Source organism: Eucalyptus grandis, chromosome 3 (assembly GCF_016545825.1).
Source record: "Eucalyptus grandis isolate ANBG69807.140 chromosome 3, ASM1654582v1, whole genome shotgun sequence".
NCBI classification, from domain to species: domain Eukaryota; kingdom Viridiplantae; phylum Streptophyta; class Magnoliopsida; order Myrtales; family Myrtaceae; genus Eucalyptus; species Eucalyptus grandis.
In genome coordinates, this window is record NC_052614.1 from 52,689,261 (window position 1) to 52,711,038 (window position 21,778).

Consider the following 21,778-nt stretch of genomic DNA (forward strand, 5'->3'; position numbering starts at 1 on the left):
CTAGCACGATGCAAACACTCAACAAAATGTCGTCTAGAAGAAGATAAAGAAGTGAACCAATGATGCTCCCGTATAGCTTTTGATCAACTTTCTTCCCTTCTTCATCTTTGTCTATCTTCAAAGAACTTGACATCGGTATGTCGGTCTTTTGCACTTTTCCAGTCCAAACCTTTTGACAAGATCATTAGCATATTTTTCTTGATAAATAAAAGTTCCTTCCTTCAATTGTTTTACTTGAAGACCAAGAAAGAATGTTAACTCTCCCATCATACTCATTTCAAACTCATCCTGCATAGACTTAGAAAATTTCTTGCACAGACTTTCATTAGAGGATCCAAAAATAATATCATCCACATATATTTGAACAAGTAAAAAAAATTTGTTTTCCTTTTTGATAAATAAAGTAGTATCTACTTTACCTTTGACAAAACCATTATGTATTAAGAACTTACTTAGTCTGTCGTACCAAGCTCGAGGTGCTTGCTTTAAACCATACAAGGCCTTTTTTCACCGAGACTAAGTCTCGGCTTCTTTGGGTCTTCAAACCCCTGGTGGTTGTTCCACATAAACTTCCTCATGGATAAATCCATTTAGGAAGGCACTTTTGACGTCCATTTGGAATAACATGAAATTTTTATAACAAGCAAATGCAAGTAATAAGCGAATAGCTTCTAACCTTGCTATTGGTGTGTAAGTCTCATCATAGCCTATTCCTTCTTCTTGCGTATATCCCTTGGCCACGAGTCTTGCTTTGTTTCGTTTAACTCTTCCTTTCTCATTCATCTTGTTCCCCGAACACCCATTTAGCTCAATAACAGTTTTACCTTTTGGTTTAGATGTCAATTCCCCACATCATTAATGTTGAACTGTCTAAGCTCTTCTTGCATAGCTTCAATCCAGCTTTCATCAGATAAAGCTTTTTCTATGCTCTTTGGTTCAATTTCAGAAATGAGAGCCACAGCACTAGACTCTTCACGTCTTTTGGATCTGGTGCGAATTCCTTCATTAATTTCGCCGATAATGAGATCTTTGGGATGACTGGACTTATGCTTCCGATTCTTGGTTGATTTGTCCGGTTGATGATCTCTTTCTTTATTTGAATCTTCACGAACAGCTTGATCTTTGGTCTTCCCGTGAGTCCGAGATGCTTCTTGAGTTGTAAGCTTTGGAGGGTGCTGAGCGTGTTCGTACTCTTCATGATGAGTCGATTGATTCATCTTGCGTAGAGTCTTGAAATTTGACATTCATTGACTCCTCCACAGACTGGCTCTTCTTTTTATAGACTCTGTAGGCTTTGCTTGATGTAGAATATCCAAGGAAGATGCCTTCATCCGATCTTTCTTCAAACTTACCAACTCGATCGTTTGCATTTTTCAATATAAAGCATTTGCAACCGAACACATGAAAGTATGAAACAATAGGCTTCTTACCTTTGAATAACTCATAAGGGGTTTTCTCATAATAGGTCTTAAGAAGACTCTATTGATGATATAGCATGCTGTTGAAACTTTCACTTTCCCAAAATCGTGAAGAAATCTTACTTTCAATTAAAAGAGTTCTAGCCATTTCTTGAAGAGATCTATTCTTTCTTTCCACAACTCCATTTTGCTGAGGAGTATATGGAGAGGAGAACACATGCTTAAAGCCGATTCATCACAAAATTTTGTAAAATCTTGATTTTCAAATTCACCTCCATGATCTGTTCTTATACTTGAGATAACACATCCTTTTTCATTTTGAACCTTTTAGCAAATTTTTCAAAATACGAGAAGGTTTCGGACTTCCTTGCAAGGAAATATACCCAAGTAAAGCGGGAGTAATCGTCCACAATTACTAGGCAATATTTCTTACCTCTAATGCTCTGGGTTCTGGTTGGTCCGAAGATATCCATATGCAGCAACTGTAGTACATGATTAGTAGAGACATGATTTATTGGCTTAAATGAATTTCTTACCTGCTTTCCCAGAATACATGGAGCGCATGGATCAATCTTTTGGTATGGTAATTTGGGTAGACCTCGAACAAGCTGCTTTGATGAGATTTTGGCTAATTGCTTCATGTTGACATGACCAAGCTTTCTGTGACATAAGCTTGCTTCGTCTTGAATTGAGATTATGCATTGCGATTCATTTGGTTTCACATCCAGAAGATAGATATTTCCATGTCTTTGACCCATGAAAGACTGAGTAGAGTCTTTACTGGTTCCAGAATATGTTCCTTCTTGAAAGAAGATCTTAAAACCAGTATCACACAATTGGTTAATACTTAGAAGATTGTAATTGAGTTCTTCCACTAGGAAACATTACTTATTGTGAGATTTCCAATTTTCACAGTTCCAAATCCCACAATACTTCCTTTTTGTTTCCTCAAAATGAAACTTTTCCACCATTTACTTGAACAAGCTTTATGAAGCAATTTGAGTCTCCTGTCATGTCTCTTAAGCATCCACTGTCAAGATACCAATTTTTCTTGACGGAAACCTGCATTTAAAAGAGAGTCTCAAGCTTTCTTTGGTACCCAAATTTTCTTGGGTCCTTTGGTGTTAGTAAGATAAACAAGATTAGCCCATACTTTTTTAACAGGTTTCAAACCATAGGACACTCTTTTCAAAGTGATCCGGATCATTTGCACTTTGAACACTGAGGGCATTTCGACCTCTGATTTTACAAAAACTTTCTTGAAATGATTTTTGTAAGCCTCTCTGAGGATCTTTCCTTAATTCTTTCTTTTACTTTAGGAAAATCAATCAAGGGAATTGTTTCTGCTGTCATACCTAGACCGACTTATTGAAGTAAGGTCTTTGAGCTGAAAAGAATTTTTTTCAAGTTTTTCGGACCTATTGAAAATTTCTTTGAAATATTTGATAAGTCAGTTTTTAAAAGGACATTTTCTTTAAAAGATTATCTTCATTTTCTTTAAGAGTGGAAACATTCAAGTCTAAAATTTTAACTCTTTCTTCTAAAACGTTTTCCTTTTGTTTTAGAGCTGAGTTTTCCTTTTTAAGTTCGGAAATTCTTTTGAGAGAAGTCTTAAGACTAAAACACAGTTCATCAATGTATTTAGAAACTTTGACAGGAATTTTAAAATTACTTGCCTCGAATTCACTGTCTGAGTCTGATCCAGACTCTGAGTCTGAGTCTGATTGTGCCATCAGACATAGGTTGGCATATTCATTATCACTTTCTTCACACTCGTATCACTCTAGGTTTCGGCTTTGAGAGCTTTTCGAAACTTTTCAGCTTTTCCTCTCTTCTTCTTAAGAAGAGGACACGGTTAAATCCCATGTGTCCCTTTTTCTTACATTCAAAGCAAACTACATCTTTGTTTGGTTCTCATCATCACTGACTTGGTCTCCTGTCTTTGAAAACTTTGTTTCTTTGAGTTGAACCTTCTTCCTTTCTATTCAGTTTTCTGAATCTTCTTATCATGAGAGCAAGTTCCTCATCATTCATATCATCTTCGAATCTGTATCATCGAATCATCATTTGATTTTAATGCAATGGATTTCTTACCTTTTGGATCTTCATCTTCATTAATTCGTTCCACTTCATAAGACTGAAGAGTTCCAATCAGCTCGTCGACAGATAGTGGCATAATTCTTTGCGTCTCTCTTATTGAAGTCTTTATATGATTCTAATCCATGGAGAGTCCACGCAGTAGCTTGTTTACCTTCATGGGATCAGAAATTGTTTGTCCTTGATTCTCAAGACCATTGACAATATCTGTAAAACGGCTAAACATGTCGGTTATAGATTCTCCTGGTTTCATTTTGAAGGCTTCATATTGACCGAGGAGAATGTTAATTCTGGGTTTCCTTCACTCGACCTGTTCCTTCATAGGTGATATGTAATGTCCCAAACTTCTTTTGCTGTAACACAAGAAGATATTATGTTATATTCAGTTGGTGACAAAGCACAATATAAAGAGTAAATTGCTTTTGCATCGAGTGCTTGTCTCTTGATTATCTCTTCCTGAGTCATTCCGCTGGTCTCAACAGTTTCTTTCCCTCTTTCAGAGACCGATGCAGCTGTAGGAGTAATTCATTTTTCTACAACGTCCCATTCCGAGGATCCTTTGATCGTAGGAAAGCTTTCATCTTGTTCTTCCGGATGTTGTAATCCTTTCCATCAAAGTAGGGTGGTACGGTATTGCTTTGCCCTTCCATCAGCCCTGGTGCTAGCATACTAGCCATGGATCTTTTACTCTGAAGTGAAACACTTCAAATAAAGTGAGTACACGAGCTCTGATACCAATTGATATAGCTAGTATAAGTACCTAGAGAGGGGCTGAATAGGTATATAAAGGATTTTTCTCAATAATTGCACAATACTAGACAGTCGATAGATTTGAGACAAACAATAATCAAAGTAAGACTGAGAGAAGAGAAAATTGAACACGCGGTTTATAGTGGTTCGGCTTATTTCAAGCCTATGTCCACTCTTCTACACTGATAGCCTATTGGCTGGATTCCACTATGAACAAAGAGATGTTACAGCGTTATTCTCCCTTGATTTCTCAGTGTAGATGATCTACCACACTCTCTCAAGGTATCACTAAGTATAGACACTCTTTGTGTATATAATTTCGCTCAAAATGTATCGACTAATAAGCAAGGTGCTTCGTACTGGAATTTCTCTACCGATCATGCACTAAAGCAACTAGAACGTCTTCCTTTTATACTCCTTTATGCCATCATACCCGTTGGCACTTTACCAAAGGAATTCCTCCAATCTACCCGTTGGACGGAATCAATCAAGAAGATCATTCGAGCTATTAAAGGAACTTTGACGATAGCCCATCAATCCTATTCGCCCATACAATCGGGATCTTGGTTTCCAAGAATAGAACCTTCTAAGAATATTTCGTCGACCATCGGATCTTCAAACGATCTTGATTATGAATAAAAGAGTTCGTTATATTTATCCAGCCAAGAGATCTTCTCCAGAGGATAGGACTAAATCCTCAACCAAATACTTTGGCTCTAGATTGCCTTCGTCACTGGATTAGAAAAATTGTCAATGAGAATAGTCTTGAGTCTTGAGTCTTGAGGCCGAGTCCGTGATCGAAAGTCTTCAAACTCTAAACGTAGGTCTGTATTTATCCGGACTGGACAGATAGAAACGTTTTGTCGGCTTCAAAATATTATGGAAAGATTTCTCCAATAGCGACCCCGGCCGACCGGTGGCGAGGGCTCATGAGCCGCCGCCCGATCTCGGGGCGAGGGTCGCGCCCTTGCCCAGATCCGGCGAGGGCGCGGCAGCCCCCTCGCCCGGCCCTTGGCCTCGCCGGCGAGGGCCGCGAGCCCTCGCCACGAGATTGGGGAGGCCTCATGGCCCTCGCCTAGATCCGGCGAGGTCGGCGGCCTCGCCGGCGGGGCTAAGGGCCGCCGCCCGTCAGGGGTCGCCCCGCCGGGCGGCGGCCCTTGGCCCGGCCGCGAGGGCCACCGACCCTCGCCCGGATCCGGGTGAGGGCTCGCGGCCCTCGCCGGATGCGGGGCGAGGGCTCGCGAGCCTCGCCGCCGGCCGGCCGTGGTCGCCGACCCCGGCCAGGGCCCGACGACCCAAGCCGACCCTCCCCTCGCCGTCGCGGCCCTTCCCGGCACGGCGGGCGGCGGCGACGGTGGTAGCCGAGATCCCTCACCGCCTCCCCACTTTTTTTTTTTTAAATTTGTAAATTTTAATTTTTTTTTAATATTTCAACTACATTTAATTTTAAAATTATTATTTTTTAATATTTCAACTAAATTTAATTTTAAAATTATTATTTTTAAATATTTTAACTAAATTTAATTTTAAAATTAATTTAATGAATTTTTTAATTTTTTTTTACCACGTCAGCCCAAAACGACGCTGTTTTGGCCACGTCAGCGTGCAAAACGACGTCGTTTTGGGCGCGCTTCGCCGGAAAAACGCCACGTTGGCGTTTTGGCTGGAGTGGCACTCAAGTGATCCGTTTTTTTTCGAATGTGGCACTTAAGTGTACCTTTCATAAGTTATGGCACTTAAGTGTCCCTTTGGCCAAAGTTATGGCACTTGAAGTGTTCTTTTGCCGAAGAAAAACTATTGATCTTGAAAATGTCAAGACTACTCTTCTTAATAAGCTAAAACTAGACACAAAATTGACTTTTGAAGGCAGTAATGATGATGGGGTTGGCCTAGTAGCTCGAGGAAGGTCTGTTGAGAGAAGCAATGGTGGTAGGAGTAGATTAAATTCGAAGCATAGGGATCTAATTTGCAACCGTCATAAGTCTAAGGGGCATATCAAGACAATTGTCTAAAACTGAAGGCAAAGCAGCAAGAGAAAATCATATGAATCAGCAAAAAAATTAAGGGATGCAAATCAGTAGAACAATCAGAACTAATAGAATAGACAAAATCGGGAAAACGAAAATCCCACTCAAGCTGGAGTTGCTAAAGAAGAAAATGAAGATTGATTATTGGTTACAGATGACATAAACATCAAGTGTAGCTGGATTCTTCATTCAAGCTGTTCGTACCACATGTCCTAATTGTGATTGCTTCTCCACATACAAAGAATATAATGGTGGAGTTATTCTAATGGGAAATAACGCTAAATGCAAAATAGATGGGATTGGGACTATCGGCATTAAGATGCACAACAGCATGATCTAAACCTTGGACAACATCAGACACATTCTTGGTTTGAAGAAAAACCTCATCTCTTTGGGTAAACTTGATGCTAACAGCTGTAGGTTTATAGCTAAAGGTGGAGTTATGAAGATTATGAGAGGTTCACTTCCATTGATGAAAGAGCTGAAAACTGGTATTTTGTACCAGCCGCAAGACACCACAGTTACTAGTTCATTTGCAATCTCATCGGTTATGAAAGAATCAGACAACACTAAATTATAGCATATGAGATTAAATCATATGAGTATTATGTGAGTGCTAGTATGAACAAAATAAAGGAGTTAGGGAAGAGAATAAGAACACAAGATTTATAGTGGTTCGGCTTAATCCAAGCCTACGTCCACTCTCCCACTGATAGCCTTCTTGGCTGGATTCCACTATGCAATCAACAAGAGATTACAACTTCGAGTGCAAACACTTAGTAGTAGATCACACTATCTCACTAAGTCACTCTTTGGTATTTCTCTCACGATTACAAACGTTTAAGCTCTCAAGAGACAAGTATATGATCAAAAGTCGCTCAGACTTTGGAATTATAAATTCTACGCTCCGTCTCTTACTTGCTCATCGGTCCATGATCTCCTTAAATACTCCTCCACTTCCAAACTACCCGTTGGACAGTATCCCGGAGAATCGTCTTCCAATATACCCATTGGACAGCTCTGTATCTAGAAGATTTGGTAGCCGTTGAGTGACAAAGGTAGAATCCCAAATTGATTCCGATCGCCCATACAAACGAAATCTTGGTTTCCATAAGTAAAGCTTCTTCGTATAGAAAGTTTTTGTCTTCAAGATCCAATCGTCAATCAAATAGATTGAATCAATCAAATCAATCTTGATGTGGAATCCAAACCAGATCACTAGCCGTTGTATGATTGGGCTTGAGTTACGATTCATTGAATCTGATGTAAAGTCGATAGCCATAGATTTTACAATCCGAGTCTGTAGACTTTACAATGGCTCAACATATCTGCTTCGAACAGATTTAGCTTTAAGGTATGTACCAGTTCGGCTTCAGCATAGAGTCTGTCTTCCTGTTCAAGATTCACGTTCGATCCGGAATTAGTCGAGTTGACAGACTTCGATGTAGAACAGACTTTGACACTAAAGTCCAGTCTTGGACTTTGACACGGCAGTCTTCAGACTTTGACACGTGTCTAGAAATCTTCGAATATACTGGACATATGTTACGTTCAGTCTTACTGGCCGTCTTCGACTTTGATAATATCATTTACATGTTCTAACATCTGCATGGTCTATTACTCAACCATCAAACATGTTAGTAGCCTTTGATTTATTTTGTCATCTTCAAAACATCATAAGGGATTTCCCTAACATATTAGAGGGATAGAAGAGGTGAGTAAGAGAAGTCCTCTGTGTGGTCAGAAAATTGGAAAATTGGATTTCTGTGAGCATCATGTTTTTTGAAAACAGAAAAGGGTCAGTTTCAAGACAAGAACTCACAATGTGCGAGACACATATGATTGGCTCTGAACAAAATGCCTTCTTGAATTGACTGGAGGCCGATACCCAGCCTGCATGGCAGAATCACCGATCTCTCGTTGTCGAAATCCACGATTGGCATCTTGGACTGCATGGAAGTGACTCCTCGGTTTCTATCTTGGACTGGGTGGACATTGGAGTCACCACTTGAAAATTGCCCTCTTCCACCACTGTGCAGGGAGTCGGGGAAGCTCCTTTGGGATGGATATCTACCACCGCAGTACTGTAGGATGAAGCCAAAATCCGCTCACATGCATTGGTTGGGCCACAAAACCTTGGTCAAATCCTAACAGAAATCTAGTTTGAACAGATTGGATAATAGTGTTTAGTCAACAAAAATAGCGCCCCGTCACCGAAATAACAGTTCCGATCCTAATTGATATGACAAAATATATACGCCACCAGTACATACATAATACCAAACTCATTGGCGGAGCTTCGGGCTGCTCTCTTCCTGGCTCGGACTCGGATCGGAGATACTGGATTGAGCAAAAGATCGGATTTTTGGAGCCCAAGATTTTGCTCTCTTCACCCAACGGCCCAACACTCTGTTTTTCAGTCTTGGGGGAAAAGGTAGCTTTTGTTTTAAGGACGGGTTGGTTTCAAGATCGATTCAAATTTCACTTCAAATTTCTCAGAATAGATCTCTTCGATTTTTAGAACTTGAAATGTACCTTATACATCTTGAAACCCGGAACGTACCCTATTAATTGGTTGAACCGACCAGTTTTTTTTTTTTTTCCTTTTCGTTTCATTTTTAAGTAAGTAAAATGAGCACAACAACAAAAATCCTCATTCATCAATAGCAACAATCCACAAGAGATGAATATGAAAAATCAAAATAAATAATAAAAAGTTCAGAACACGTAACATAAAACCTAAATTATAGAGCTTCAGTCCTCAATCATTCATGAAAATTGCTCAAAATTATAACTACCTGAAATTAAAAGAAACAACAAACATATTAATCACTTAATAATATTTTTAAATAAAAATTACTATTAATTAAATTAAAATAATTATTAGAAAAACTCATCATACATATTCATTTCATTTCAACTCGTCAACTCTATTTACCGATGACAATCTCCTTACTAAGACAATCCACATCTAAAAGGAAAAGAGAAGATTAAATAAAACACTCACTCATTAAATATACAAAGGAATTACAATATAAAAAGAAATACACATCACTTATGATATGTAATCCTCGGTTCATTAGTTCCTAGTTTGGTTCTTACCAATGAATCAAGAACCAAATTGCATAGTATCAGTTAAATTTTTTTTTTTTTAATTGATAACTGCAAAGAACTTGGAACCGAACTAGTTCTTATAGTTGGTTCAGTTATATTTCTGGTTCTACCTTGGACTTATATGCACCCCTGATTTGTTTCACATTATAATTTATCAACAAAGGAAATGGTTTTACTCAAACTTCAATTTCATGGAAAGTGATCAATTTTTTTGATCCTGAGCATGACAATGAGAGGGAAGTAGTAGAAATAAGTACTCAATCGTGTTGCATTGGAAGCACTAGGAAAATGATTTCCACTTTCATGGGAGGGAAATCTATTTTCCAAAGTCTTAGCATGCCAATTTCGGTCAATGGAAAACATACCGATTCATTTTCTAATGTCCAAACGAGGGAAAAAGTAAGAAAACATTTTGCTGGAAATGGTTTTTCTCCCAAAAACGCATCCTAATTTTATACATAGTAATTGCACTTTTTCTTTTTTCCCACAATTCTTGTTCATCACCATGGATTGGGATGTTTATCGACTTTTCGACTTTTCAAATGATACTTGCCGATGGATATGAGTCGTGTATCATATATAAAGTCTCAAAAAAATTGGGACCCTCTTATTTTAACATTATAAGCGTAGTAAAACAATCATGTTACTCTACTTACGTGATTTTTTTTTTTTATAATAACTTTACAACTACATCTTTTCATTAATTGAACAGCTATACAAAAAATCTCTTTTTTGTTTTTTTTTTTGTCACAAAAAGAAAATCTTGAGTTGAAAGGCAAAAGATAGAGTTGCATAATCAAACAAGACCACTATGCTTTTTTTTAATCATTGTTGATTTGTTAATCATTTGATGGTGTTGCAATGATGACTCTATGCTTAAAATAAAATTTAGACGACCCAAAGTTAGCTAACTAGCGAACATATAATGATAAAAAAGCGTCATTTTCAAGAGACACTCACAGAAGAACAGGTTCATGAGGTAATGCTATATCTGGGGCCCCGTGGTGATTGGTGATCCCTATCAGCACATAAAATTTGTCAATGACCCAATTGTCTTCTACTTCTCAACACCTTCTTCACTCCCTGGATTCCACGTCCCGCAATCATATAGCCCAAATGAGACCCAACAATTGGGAATCTTGGACAGTCTCTCCTTTATGAACTAGAAACGCAGAGCAAGAGCTGGAGAGGCTACAACAGAAGTCATGAGTCACAGTCACGATCTTCCTCAACAAGAGAAGCTGAAGCCAAAGCCAAAGGCTGTGATCGTAGGAGGGAGTATAGCAGGCGTGTCCTGTGCGCATGCACTCATTCGGGCGGGGTTTGTGGTCATAGAGAAATCGCGCAAGCCTCCAAAAGGAAGCCCCACCGGTGCAGGACTCAGCTTGGATCCTCTCTCTCAGGAGCTCATCAGGTCCTGGACAGGACGCCCCGAACTCCTCCGAGATATCACCTGTCCTCTCGCCATTGATCTAGTAAGGAAACTTCATATGACAAACTTTGTCTTATTTAAGGTCCTCCTGAGGTGAGATACGACATGTATTGAAGTATAAGATCACAATTACTGGAGAATTGGCGCAGAATATGTCCTTTTTCTAGCGGCATGAAATTTAAGTTCTTGCTTTGCTTGACAGTGAGGGGAGATGTTAAGTTCTTCAACGAGATATGGGTCCTTTTCTTTGTTTCTTGTTAAAAATATAGATATTGATCATGTTTGTTATGGAGCAGTGAACATTGTGTCCTTGTTCTTACCAAATTCTTATGCGCCTATTTGTACCAGAACCAAGCAATCGATGATGAGAAAACAAGGAAGATACTGGCAAGAGATGATCATTTCAATCATAGAGCAGCACATTGGGCTACTCTGCATGACCACCTGTTCACTGCATTGCCACCGGAAATATTCCTCTGGGGCCATCTTTTCCTCTCTTTCTCTGTTTCCAATGATAAGCAATCAGTTAAAATGAAGGCCCAAGTTCTCGACACTGGAGAAACCACCAAAGTATGCGGAGATTTGCTCATCGCTGCAGATGGATGCCTCTCCCTGATTCGCAATCACTTTCTCCCCAATGTCAAACCAAGGTGATTACTTCTCTGGCCAAATTGTCATGCACCAATCCCTGACTTAGACATTTTGTTTGCTTACCATAATTATGTTGATATAATAGATATTCTGGCTATTGTGCCTGGAGAGGAGTTTTTGATTTCTCGGGGAGTGAAGATTCTGAAACTATAAAGAACGTTAGGGAGGCACATCCGGAGCTTGGAAAATGCCTGTACTTAGACTTGGCACCTGGAAATCATACTGTTCTTTACGAGATCCCAAACAAAAGGCTGAACTGGATATGGTATTTGAATCAACCTGAACCTGACTTGCAGGTAATATTCACCCATCTTGCTTGTCACCGACTGTACTAGCAGTTGTGGATTTAGTTAACGATGCAAATGATCGTGATGGAAATTGTCATATAGTTTTCCTGTTTATTCAAAAGATTTGTTTGAGGAACTACATGAGCATCCCTCATAGAAGATCTGGGTATGGATATATCCCAAATTCATCAAAACCTAGATCACAGAAATCATCATAGATGTATCTTTATATATGCATCCCTGTCCATGAGTGAACTTGTGCCTTATGGTATATGATATTTAGTCTGTCATTGACAACTACAGGGAAATTCAGTTACTACAAAAGTAAGTGATGACATGATTCAGAAGATGTACCAAGATGCAGAGAAAATTTGGCATCCGGCTTTGGTTCAGCTCATGAGAGAAACTAAAGAACCTTTCATAAATGCCATTTACGACTGTGATCCACTAGAACAAATAGTTTGGGACAATGTGGTACTTATTGGTGACGCAGCACACCCCACGACACCGCACAGCTCAAGGAGCACAAACATGTCAATTCTGGATGCGGCTGTCCTAGGCTGGTGCTTGGAGAAGTCGGGATTGAAAAATCTAACAGCTGCTCTTGAAGAATATCAATCCATTAGGCTACCTGTTGCATCCAAGCAAGTTTTGCATGCTCGGCAAGTCGGGCGGATAAAACAAGGCCTCGTACTTCCTGACTGCAAACCTTTCAATCCTAACACAGCCACTCAGGAGGAATGCAAGATGCTTCTGCAGAGAGGCGTGCCCTTCTTCGGACAAAATCCTTTTCTCAGATCAAGTGACCTTTTGTTGGCTGGCAAACGGTGATCATCTTGTATTTGTTGCCATTCTGGTCATGTCAATGTTGATTTCGGACATGACACAGATTATTTCTAGCTCCAGCTAAATATAGCAAGAGATGTGTCTTTTAAGTATCCGACTTAAACAGGATCATCATGGATGGTGACCCTCATATTAGACTTGTGTTAGAGAGTTAATGATCATCTCATTTACCAAAACACTTGTTGCATGTAATGTAGCTATTTCTTGTTCTAGTTGCAAAGCCCTTGTACAGCAGCACAAAACTTGTTCCTTACACAAATTAGTTAACTTGATTTATGATTAAGAAAAGCTCCCTGACCTAACAGTGTGTCAAGGCTAGCCATCTATGCATTCGCATTGCAATCAATAAGAAAGCTATTGAATACTTATCAAAATGAAATAGAAAGTTTTAATGGGGCATCTTTAAACAGCTGAAAAGAACCCAGTTAGTATCAGTGCTTCAACCAAAGCATTTATGTTTTCACAATGCAGCAAACATGTCGAAGCGATTGTCCATCTTTTACAGGGCTAAACGTAACGTCAATGACAATTCACATGCTCACATGATAGGCATCACGCATAAAGTATCATTTTTTGAAATTGTCTGATAGTTTTGTCAAATGTCGTGATCACATAATAAAAGCACTACATAAAATATCTGGTTCTCGTTGTCTGGCTGTGACTCTCAATAATTACGAGCCACACTGCTACATGTTCTGACTGAACATCAGGAAGAAGACACAGAAGGCACAAGCTTTCATGAGACAATCGTGTTCATAGATTCCCAATGGAGGGTAAAGACGAAGAAACCTAGAAACCCACAAAGCCCAAGGCCAAGGTAATGATAGTTGGAGGCATCATCATGGGATTATCCTGCGCGCACAAGGTCATTTTAGCAGGATGGGATGTCATCATCGACAAATCGAACATGGCGCCAACCGGGAGTTCTGCCGGAGCGGGGCTCGGGCTTGAACCCTTCGGCTCAGTAGCAGATCAAGGCTTGGATTTAAAGGGTCCAGCAACTCCACGACCCCTCTTTGCCTCTCGTTATTGACCAGGTCACTCTGTTGTGCGTTTTCTGAGTTCACGAGGACGTAAAAGGATATGTTTCTTCGAGTGGTTCAGACTTGAGGAATAAGTGAAAGGTTCTGTGTCAGTTAAAATGATTAGGTTCAGCTTCAAAGCGTGAAGCTTTAGTTCATAATGTAGCTAAGAGAATGCGTGAATTACAACTGATACAAAAACCATAAAAGCTAGAAGCGCGGTTTTCTTTGGATATAAACTTGAACAGAAAAGTTGAAATAGGTTTCTGTTTGGTTCAGCCAAAAATGTTATTTGCGGTGAATCTGGTGATAGGTTTAATTTAGTGCATCAACATTTGGAAAGACAACTATGTGTATGATATATGCGCAAGAACAGAGGTTTGTTTTCTGTTCCTATCTTTCTGCTGTAGCAAAAAAGAAGTGGAAAAGAGCAAACGAAAGACGTGCAAGAAGATGTGATATCTCCCAGATTGTTCCTTAGAAATTCATTTGGGGCAATTGAACCTTCTCAAAAATAAGATGAGGATCATATATTGTTTTTGTGAAAAAATTCTTTTTTTCCACTGTCTCGGTATGGTTTCCAGTGTCAGTTATGCCATATTAGATCAAGTTTGCCTCTGAATGAGTTTGAGTACGTTATTCCACTCAATCCAATCACTGCTAATTTCCTGAAAAACAATGTGATGGACGGTGAAAAGGAGGCGAACCGGGTGCCCACAAGGGATGAGGAATTCAATTTCAGAGAAGCGCTCTGGACCGACCTCCACGGCCTTCTTCATGGGGAATTACCGATTGGTGTTGTGTTATGGGATTAGCGTTCCTGTATGACAACCTATCTGCGACAAGACTGAAGTCAAAGCCAAAACTCGAGTTCTCAAGACTAATGACACCATCAAGATGAGCGTTAACTTGCTTGTCACAGCATATGGGTGGTCTTTCTTCTGTTGAACAGAGTTTCCGACCCAACCTTAAACTGAGGATCCTTCTGAAATTAATGAATATAAGGCACCCATGCCATTGTTTTATCTCAACACGTGAGCTTCTAGTGTGAAATGATAGCGACTGTTTTTGTAGGGATTCCGGTTCTTGTGCATGGCGAGGAGTTCTCGATTTTTCAGGATGAGAGAATTCAAAAACCATTTCAGGGATCAAGAGAGCTTCCAGTGTTATTGGGAAATGTCTGCACTATGAACTGAGTTTTGGGACTCATAGCATGCTTTATGAACTATTGAACAAAAAGGCTTAATTGGATTTGGTACATCGATCAGCCTGAGCCTGGACTGTAGGTAATCTTCATGTAAAGTCTTAATTCTGCTTTTTGGTGGTAAAATTTTCGATTTTGTGAAAACACTATTGATTGCTGTTATCTTAATGAGGAAAAGAAAGAACATGTGCCAAAATGTTTATCTTCTCTACGATTTTACATGAAGTGAGTATAATAATAGATGGCAAATGTAACCACCCGCTTTGACAAGAGCGGGGAGTGATCACTAAGGCTAGAGGATTTGTACAATGAGTAGCTCTTGGCAAGTTCCTAAGATGGCAAAAGGGATAGGAATGAGCCAAATTATACATCGAACAAGGGAAAGCGATATATTGTGATATATCTAGATTAACTCATTCAATCTGATAATGCATGTGAATTTGGCTCATATACACCAAGTGCATACAATACATACTTCTCCCAAGAAAATACAAAATAATCAACTCCACACTTGAGTTTTTTTTTTCCTTTTTCTACCTTAAGTCGTGTCACGATCATTTGCACGACCCCAAATCATTTTCAATATCATTATGAGCACACAAAGTCATATGAAGCAAATTGCAAGAGTAAGATACCTAGCGAGACAAGACGGAAAATGCCAGAAAAGCTAACCAAACTAGTTTGGTCTCTTTTAGAAGGTTTTTTTCTTTTTTTTGGAATTGTCTTTGTTAGAAGCTAGGAAATGGGCTATGATCTAATTGTTGGAAAAATATCAGGATACATAAAATAATAATTATTGGAAATACATTACAAAAAATTAGAAAATAAAAGGAAATGTTTGAGCTGCAAGCACTGTTTTTAAGGATAATTCTGCTTCTCGGAGTATGAAACTCGGTGCGTAAGGCTCCAACGGCTATCCTCCTAAAATACAATAGATCTTCTATTATACTTCACACTGAATATTAGAATGAAACTGAACAACTTTTTGTGTATAACCCAGCAAAAAGAAAATAAAAGGTATAAGAACATCTTGTATCTTCAAAGATTGTGGTTTGAAGTTTAATTTATATTTAAACAAGAAAAGAGAGAAAGCCGTTAGGAGATTGTCATAAATCAATTGGTAATTAAAAAAAAATGACCGTTATAAAATAATGAAGAGTTTATGAAGTAATAAATCAAAAGTTATAAAGCCGTTAGACGATTGTTATACGGCAATTAGAAAGCTGTTATATGGCCGTTATGTCATGCCCCGAACCTAGCGTGCGTGCAAAACCCTCGATGGTCGATAAAATTTGCGACATCCTAGGAAGTGTCGCTAACCCATTCATTTTATTGCACATGCGAAAACGTAATAACAATCTCTAGACAACATAAAAGTGGGATAGAAACATAGGATAATATTTCATAAAAACACACATGAAATACAACAATGTTTATATACAGAAAAGTCTAACACAACATGGATCTATTTCAAAATGAAAAGCTTCTAGGTTATCTATGCTTTGAGCTCCTCGTCCCCGGGGCCAAAGCCCCCTACGAACCGATCAAACTTCTTGATATCCATAGGATGAACTGTCATCCACTGTCTAGCTCCAACGGAAGACTCGTCATCATCCGCGGGGGCTAAAGAAAACCTAAACTTCACTTCTTGCAAACCCCTGCACCTCACTTGACATTCTTCCATTTAGGGTTCTGGAAATGGTTATACAATAACCAGGGAGACAATGTCTCAGCAAGTCCACACCCTAAATCTCGATTAGTTGAAAAATATACCCACAGGTGTCCTAATCAAATCTCCTCAAACTCACCTAGCACCAGTATTCTCCTACACATTAGTACCATTCAATTCGCATATAATTGTATTGAAATTTCATGGGCCCTGATTACCAGACCAGATCGTTATGGTACGTCTCATACCGCACCACACAATTTCGTCTTATAATTAAGCCCCTCAATTTCAACCATTCATGCGTCCCAATTGATTACTAGCCATTGGTCACGGCCGACTCAATAGTAGCGGTCTTCTGGTGTAGCCGGGCATTGTCTCGCACCATTGAGTATGGTAACATCTACATCTAGACGGCATTCCTCATGGGAGCATCGATCTAGCCTCTACTATGACCGGCATCCGTTGACTTGGGGTATTCCCGAAAGAGCATCGTCCGGCCCTAAAGGCTCGTGACGGGTTCTCATATCACTCATGCATTCACCCAATTTTGGCCCAGGAAACCATGCATTGCACTTAAATGCCTCAATTAAAATAGTGATCATGACCTATTTTCTTCATATTAAAAATACAAGGTAAAATAATCATGTGCAGGTACACGGTCAGATCGAACCAGAAAATTTGATATCATCTCTTTTAAAGTCCCACTGTTTGATATAGTATTTAAAACCGTTTTGGTGTCAAAACTCGACACCTAATATTTTCTAATTAAATACCGAAATTTCACCTTTTGGAATAATTGCTCAAAATTTACAATCATCACTCAATTGCACAATTTAACAATCGATTGCATAAATTGAACACACCACGCAATCGCATGAAATTCCGGTCACCAGCTATCCCGATATAATTTCTGAAAAATATTAAATAAATAATTAAATTATAATTAAATCATCTAAATCAATTATTTAATTAATCGCTCTCATCAAATTAAACTACCCATTTAAATTAATTATAGTCTCCATCAATTATTTAAACACCTGACTCAATTAAGTTACTAAACTAATTTCCTAAACTTACCGTTCTAACTAATAACTAAATTACCTAACTAAATTAACTAACTAGTCTAACAACTTAGTTCTCTTACAACTAACCTAACTAACTACTACTTACTCTAACTAAGCTAGTTACTAAATCTACTTAAGCTTAATCCACATTCTAATAAGTGTAATTAACTCCTAATCCAAATTTAGGAAGTTAACTCACCTAAATTAAAAACTAATGATTCTCGGCGGTAGTGGAGCAACGGCGACCAAGCTTCGGTATCCAGGGGGCATCAGAGGAGGTCCGGTCAACCCGGAACAGGACCTCAAGGCCCTTAGCTCACGGCTACGAGGCGGTCTTCTCGGCTGGTTCAGGCCGAGCAACGATGGCATGAAAACCATGAGGGTGCGGCAGCAGCACAGCGAGGCTGTTGGGTCAGTTGGTGGGCTGCACCGGCGCAGCTAGGGTCCTGGTGACAGGGTAGTAGCAATAGCAAAGGGTTGGTAGTCTCCGGTGAGGTTGGTGAGTCTAAACAGAGGGGGAGTGAGCTGTGGAGTGGCGGCAACAACCGTGGACAAAGGTGCTGAGCTTCTGGCGCAGAGATGTAGGGGTCACGCTGATTTTGGAGGGTTGTTGGACTGCTGGTGAGGGTGGTTGAGCGGCAATTAGAGGCCAAATAAAAGAGAATGGAACATGAAGGGCAAGCTTGACCGGTGGTGGCTGTATTGGTCCAAAAACCAGTAGCACAGAACAGAGACTTTGCTCAGTTTTTTGTTGATGTTCGGTCGGCTATGGAGAAGTAGGGAACTGAACACTTCAAGAGGGCAAAGACAAGGAAATTTACGGCAAGGAAAATGAGAGGAAAAGGAAAGAAAGAGAAAGAGAGAGGGGAGAGAGAGAGTTGGTCGAGCGACACAAGAAGGGGGGGAGGGTTTCGCACGGATGGAGGGGAGAGAAGAGAAAAATAACCATGGAGGGTCCCCCCTCCATACTTCCACAACCTTAGTCTATATTTCATGGAAGTCATGGACCACATGGGTCCTACCCCTCAAAAGTGAGTCTATCCTCTTCAAATGACACTCAAATGAAGGTGAAATTCCGTTGGGCAAGTAGACATCCGAATTTTGCAGCCTTTGCATTAGTTTTTCCCTTTTATATTTTACCATTTAATGGCCTTAGGTAACAAAGATGAGGCCTCAATTAAACCCTTATAATTCCCATCTCCAATTGTTCCACAATGAAGGCCAAAAATCCATTTAAATAGTGGTCTTTCCCATTTTCATTTAATTTGATGCACTTGAACTTTCCGCCAAAATTCAAGTTTATCAAAAGGTCTTGAGAGGATGCAACAATATTCCTAGAATTGATTGTGACGCAGTGAAATTCTTAATTTCCGAAATCGGAATAAATTCCATGGTTAATTTCAATCCGACGTGATTTTAATGTGACCTAACCTACCGGGTAGTTTTGAGGAATTTTTGGTGCAATTGACCTGTGGTCAATTATTTTTGAACCACAATGTACATTTTTGACTCATTGGCAACTCTTGGTTGTCGTGAAAATTTCGAGGTTTCAAATACGGGCATAGGGTACCAAAACGACAGAAAAATTGATTTAGTACGATTGACGGGAATTTTGTAATTAGGTGAAATCACCCACGCCTAATCACATACCTCGCCGAATCGACATATCTCCGGTCTCTAATAGATTTTCGACTGTGCCGCAATGACCCTTGCGGACTAACACGGTCGAGCAAGCAACGAAACCCGGTCGGATTCTCAAGCCCGTTGCATTAAAATCCCTCAAGAACTTCGCCGAATAGTTTAGTTATCTCATGAGTGATTGACTTCGAGAATAGAACTATAGGCGTGTCGATGAAAAGCCCGGCTCATTCAATTGAAAATAGAAGTGAAAAATCAGACTGTCACACGTTAGAAAGTTGTTACAAAATGACGACTTTCATGATGATCATAATTTCTAAATATTTTAAAACTACTGAAATATCCAACAATCCTCCACATATTTCAGAAAGTTTTGACAAGAAAAATAGAATACTGCTCGGTTATTAGAGAGTAATGCATCGGAACTAGTGCTTGTTAGGCTATGAACCAACCCTAGAAAGAATGAAATATAATTGACGAAATCATTGGTGAAGTTTGAAACTTCTATGAACCAAGAATTTCTTTTTGTGAATTATAATTTTCACCAATCACATTACACTCCCACAAACTTTGTTGTTCAACGCAATTTTGCGCTAATAGGTCATGCACGTGCTTGGTTTATTCATAGGTGCTTTAGAGATTTTCACCAAAAATTCTCATAGGAGTGGGCCCACTCCATACTTATATAGGTGATTCCATCAAGTGTATTCTACAATTTAATACACCACCAATAATGGCTATGGAATTTCATTAAGAGCTTAGCTCAACCTCTTTTTCTTTGCAATTTTGCACTATTTTCACCTTAGGATGGACAATAATTTTTAATAGTACACTAGATCAACAAATGACTTGTTATTACCCATATGAACCTAATTCATGGGATCGCCAATCACATAGGTTTGGTTATTATCACTGTTGATTTTCTTTAGTTGGTTTGTCTCATTCCCGTTGATGTATAGTTAGAGAATTGGCCAAAATCCATTTCTAACTTCATATAATTAATGGACATAATTCCATCATTAAGCAGCCGCTTTACCATGTCATCCCTCAATTGGACGTGTCAATTTTTACCATTAAAAGTTTTATCTTTGCATGGCTATTGCCTCTTGGCAATCATGATGTATAAACACAAAATGTGTCATTTTCCTAAAGGAATATTTGCTAAGAGTCTCTCAACTACTCAGCCTCATTTTCATATATGAGTTTGAGAAAAAATTTCTCTTTTTCTTAAGAACTTGAATAGTTCACAATTTACCAAAGAATAGTAAATATTTTCTTCTCCTTCACCCATTGGACCTTAGGAGGATAAGGCATTTTGTTTACACATATATACCTGGTAGCACTTGAGTCTACCACCCATAATTTCGATTAGCCACAATATTGGTATGGGAATGACTACATCAATTACTTCATCAAATCATCTACTTCAACCAAGTCAACTTTTAGTTTAGTAGGATTGCCATTTCCCCCACGATTTCATTCAGTTGCTTTTATGTCAAGCACTTCCACCAGGTGAACACATATTTGTTAGTGGATTTTATCTCATATGAATCCAAGATCCAGTTAACATCACCGTATCCTTATAATACAGTGGAAAATCCACCGTTATAAACTTGACAATAGTCACCCTTTAACAAAATATTTCACAAAAGACATCAATCTTATTCAATATAGATCTATGTTGGCTATGGATGCAAAGAAATAAAAATGAATTTCATCTCCACAGCAATCAACTAAAGGAGGTTAAATTGCAAAGCTCAAGCAAGTCTTCAAGTACGCAATACATGTTGGCACATAGCTCAAAGCAAGAGGGCTTATTTTCCAGAAAAATAATTACCACAATACAAAGAGACTATAACAAAACACAAAAAGAGTTAGCATACTCTTAAAATTACGACTCCCCCATATATAGGTTAAAAATACAACTCCAAATAATCCGATACAATTAGAGCCAAAGTTGGGGAAACAAGACAGAATGTCATTATCCCATCTACCATCTCAATTATCCATCATCAAGCTAAAGATGCAAGACCTCGAGATACAACAATTAATTTTTCAAACACTGAAGCCGATAGATGCTGTAAAATAGCTATAGAAAGATATAACTGACTTTTGAGATCACACAATTTCATCTTCATTATTCAAATGATTTTCTCTCTTAGGTTTATACGAGAAAAACACATAAGCCACCAACAACTCAATGAACACGCACAACACTGTTTGGCGAGTGAAATAAAGACACTGAGAGGACATGGAAAAATCTTGCCATGCTTGATAATTGGACTTGGCTAATGTTCAATTAAAAATATTAACTTTGAAATAGAGCTATTTCAAGATAATTGCACGCTTCATAGAAAAAACAAGAAATTATGCAAAGTCAAAACCAATGTATCCATCCACGGCATGTTATGACTATATTGTTTTTTACATCTTTAACCATCGATAATGATAGCGAAAAGATGTAAGTGAGCGACAGTGTATTTCTATGACAACACAATTCAAATGAAAGACTTTTTTAAAGAATTGTGAATTTGTTACAAGGCTATTTAACAACCTCCT

At 38.9% G+C, this 21,778-nt stretch overlaps 1 protein-coding gene across 1 annotated transcript; it reads left to right on the forward strand.

Annotated features, from left to right (window-relative positions):
• The first annotated feature begins 10,484 nt into the window (after window positions 1–10,484).
• LOC120291359 (6-hydroxynicotinate 3-monooxygenase-like) lies at window positions 10,485–12,709 on the forward strand. Its single transcript, XM_039308617.1, has 4 exons — window positions 10,485–10,881; window positions 11,187–11,488; window positions 11,575–11,785; window positions 12,080–12,709. The coding sequence occupies exons 1-4, from the start codon at window positions 10,612–10,614 to the stop codon at window positions 12,605–12,607; spliced, it is 1,311 nt and encodes a 436-aa protein (XP_039164551.1). The 5' UTR covers window positions 10,485–10,611; the 3' UTR covers window positions 12,608–12,709.
• Window positions 12,710–21,778: the final 9,069 nt, after the last annotated feature.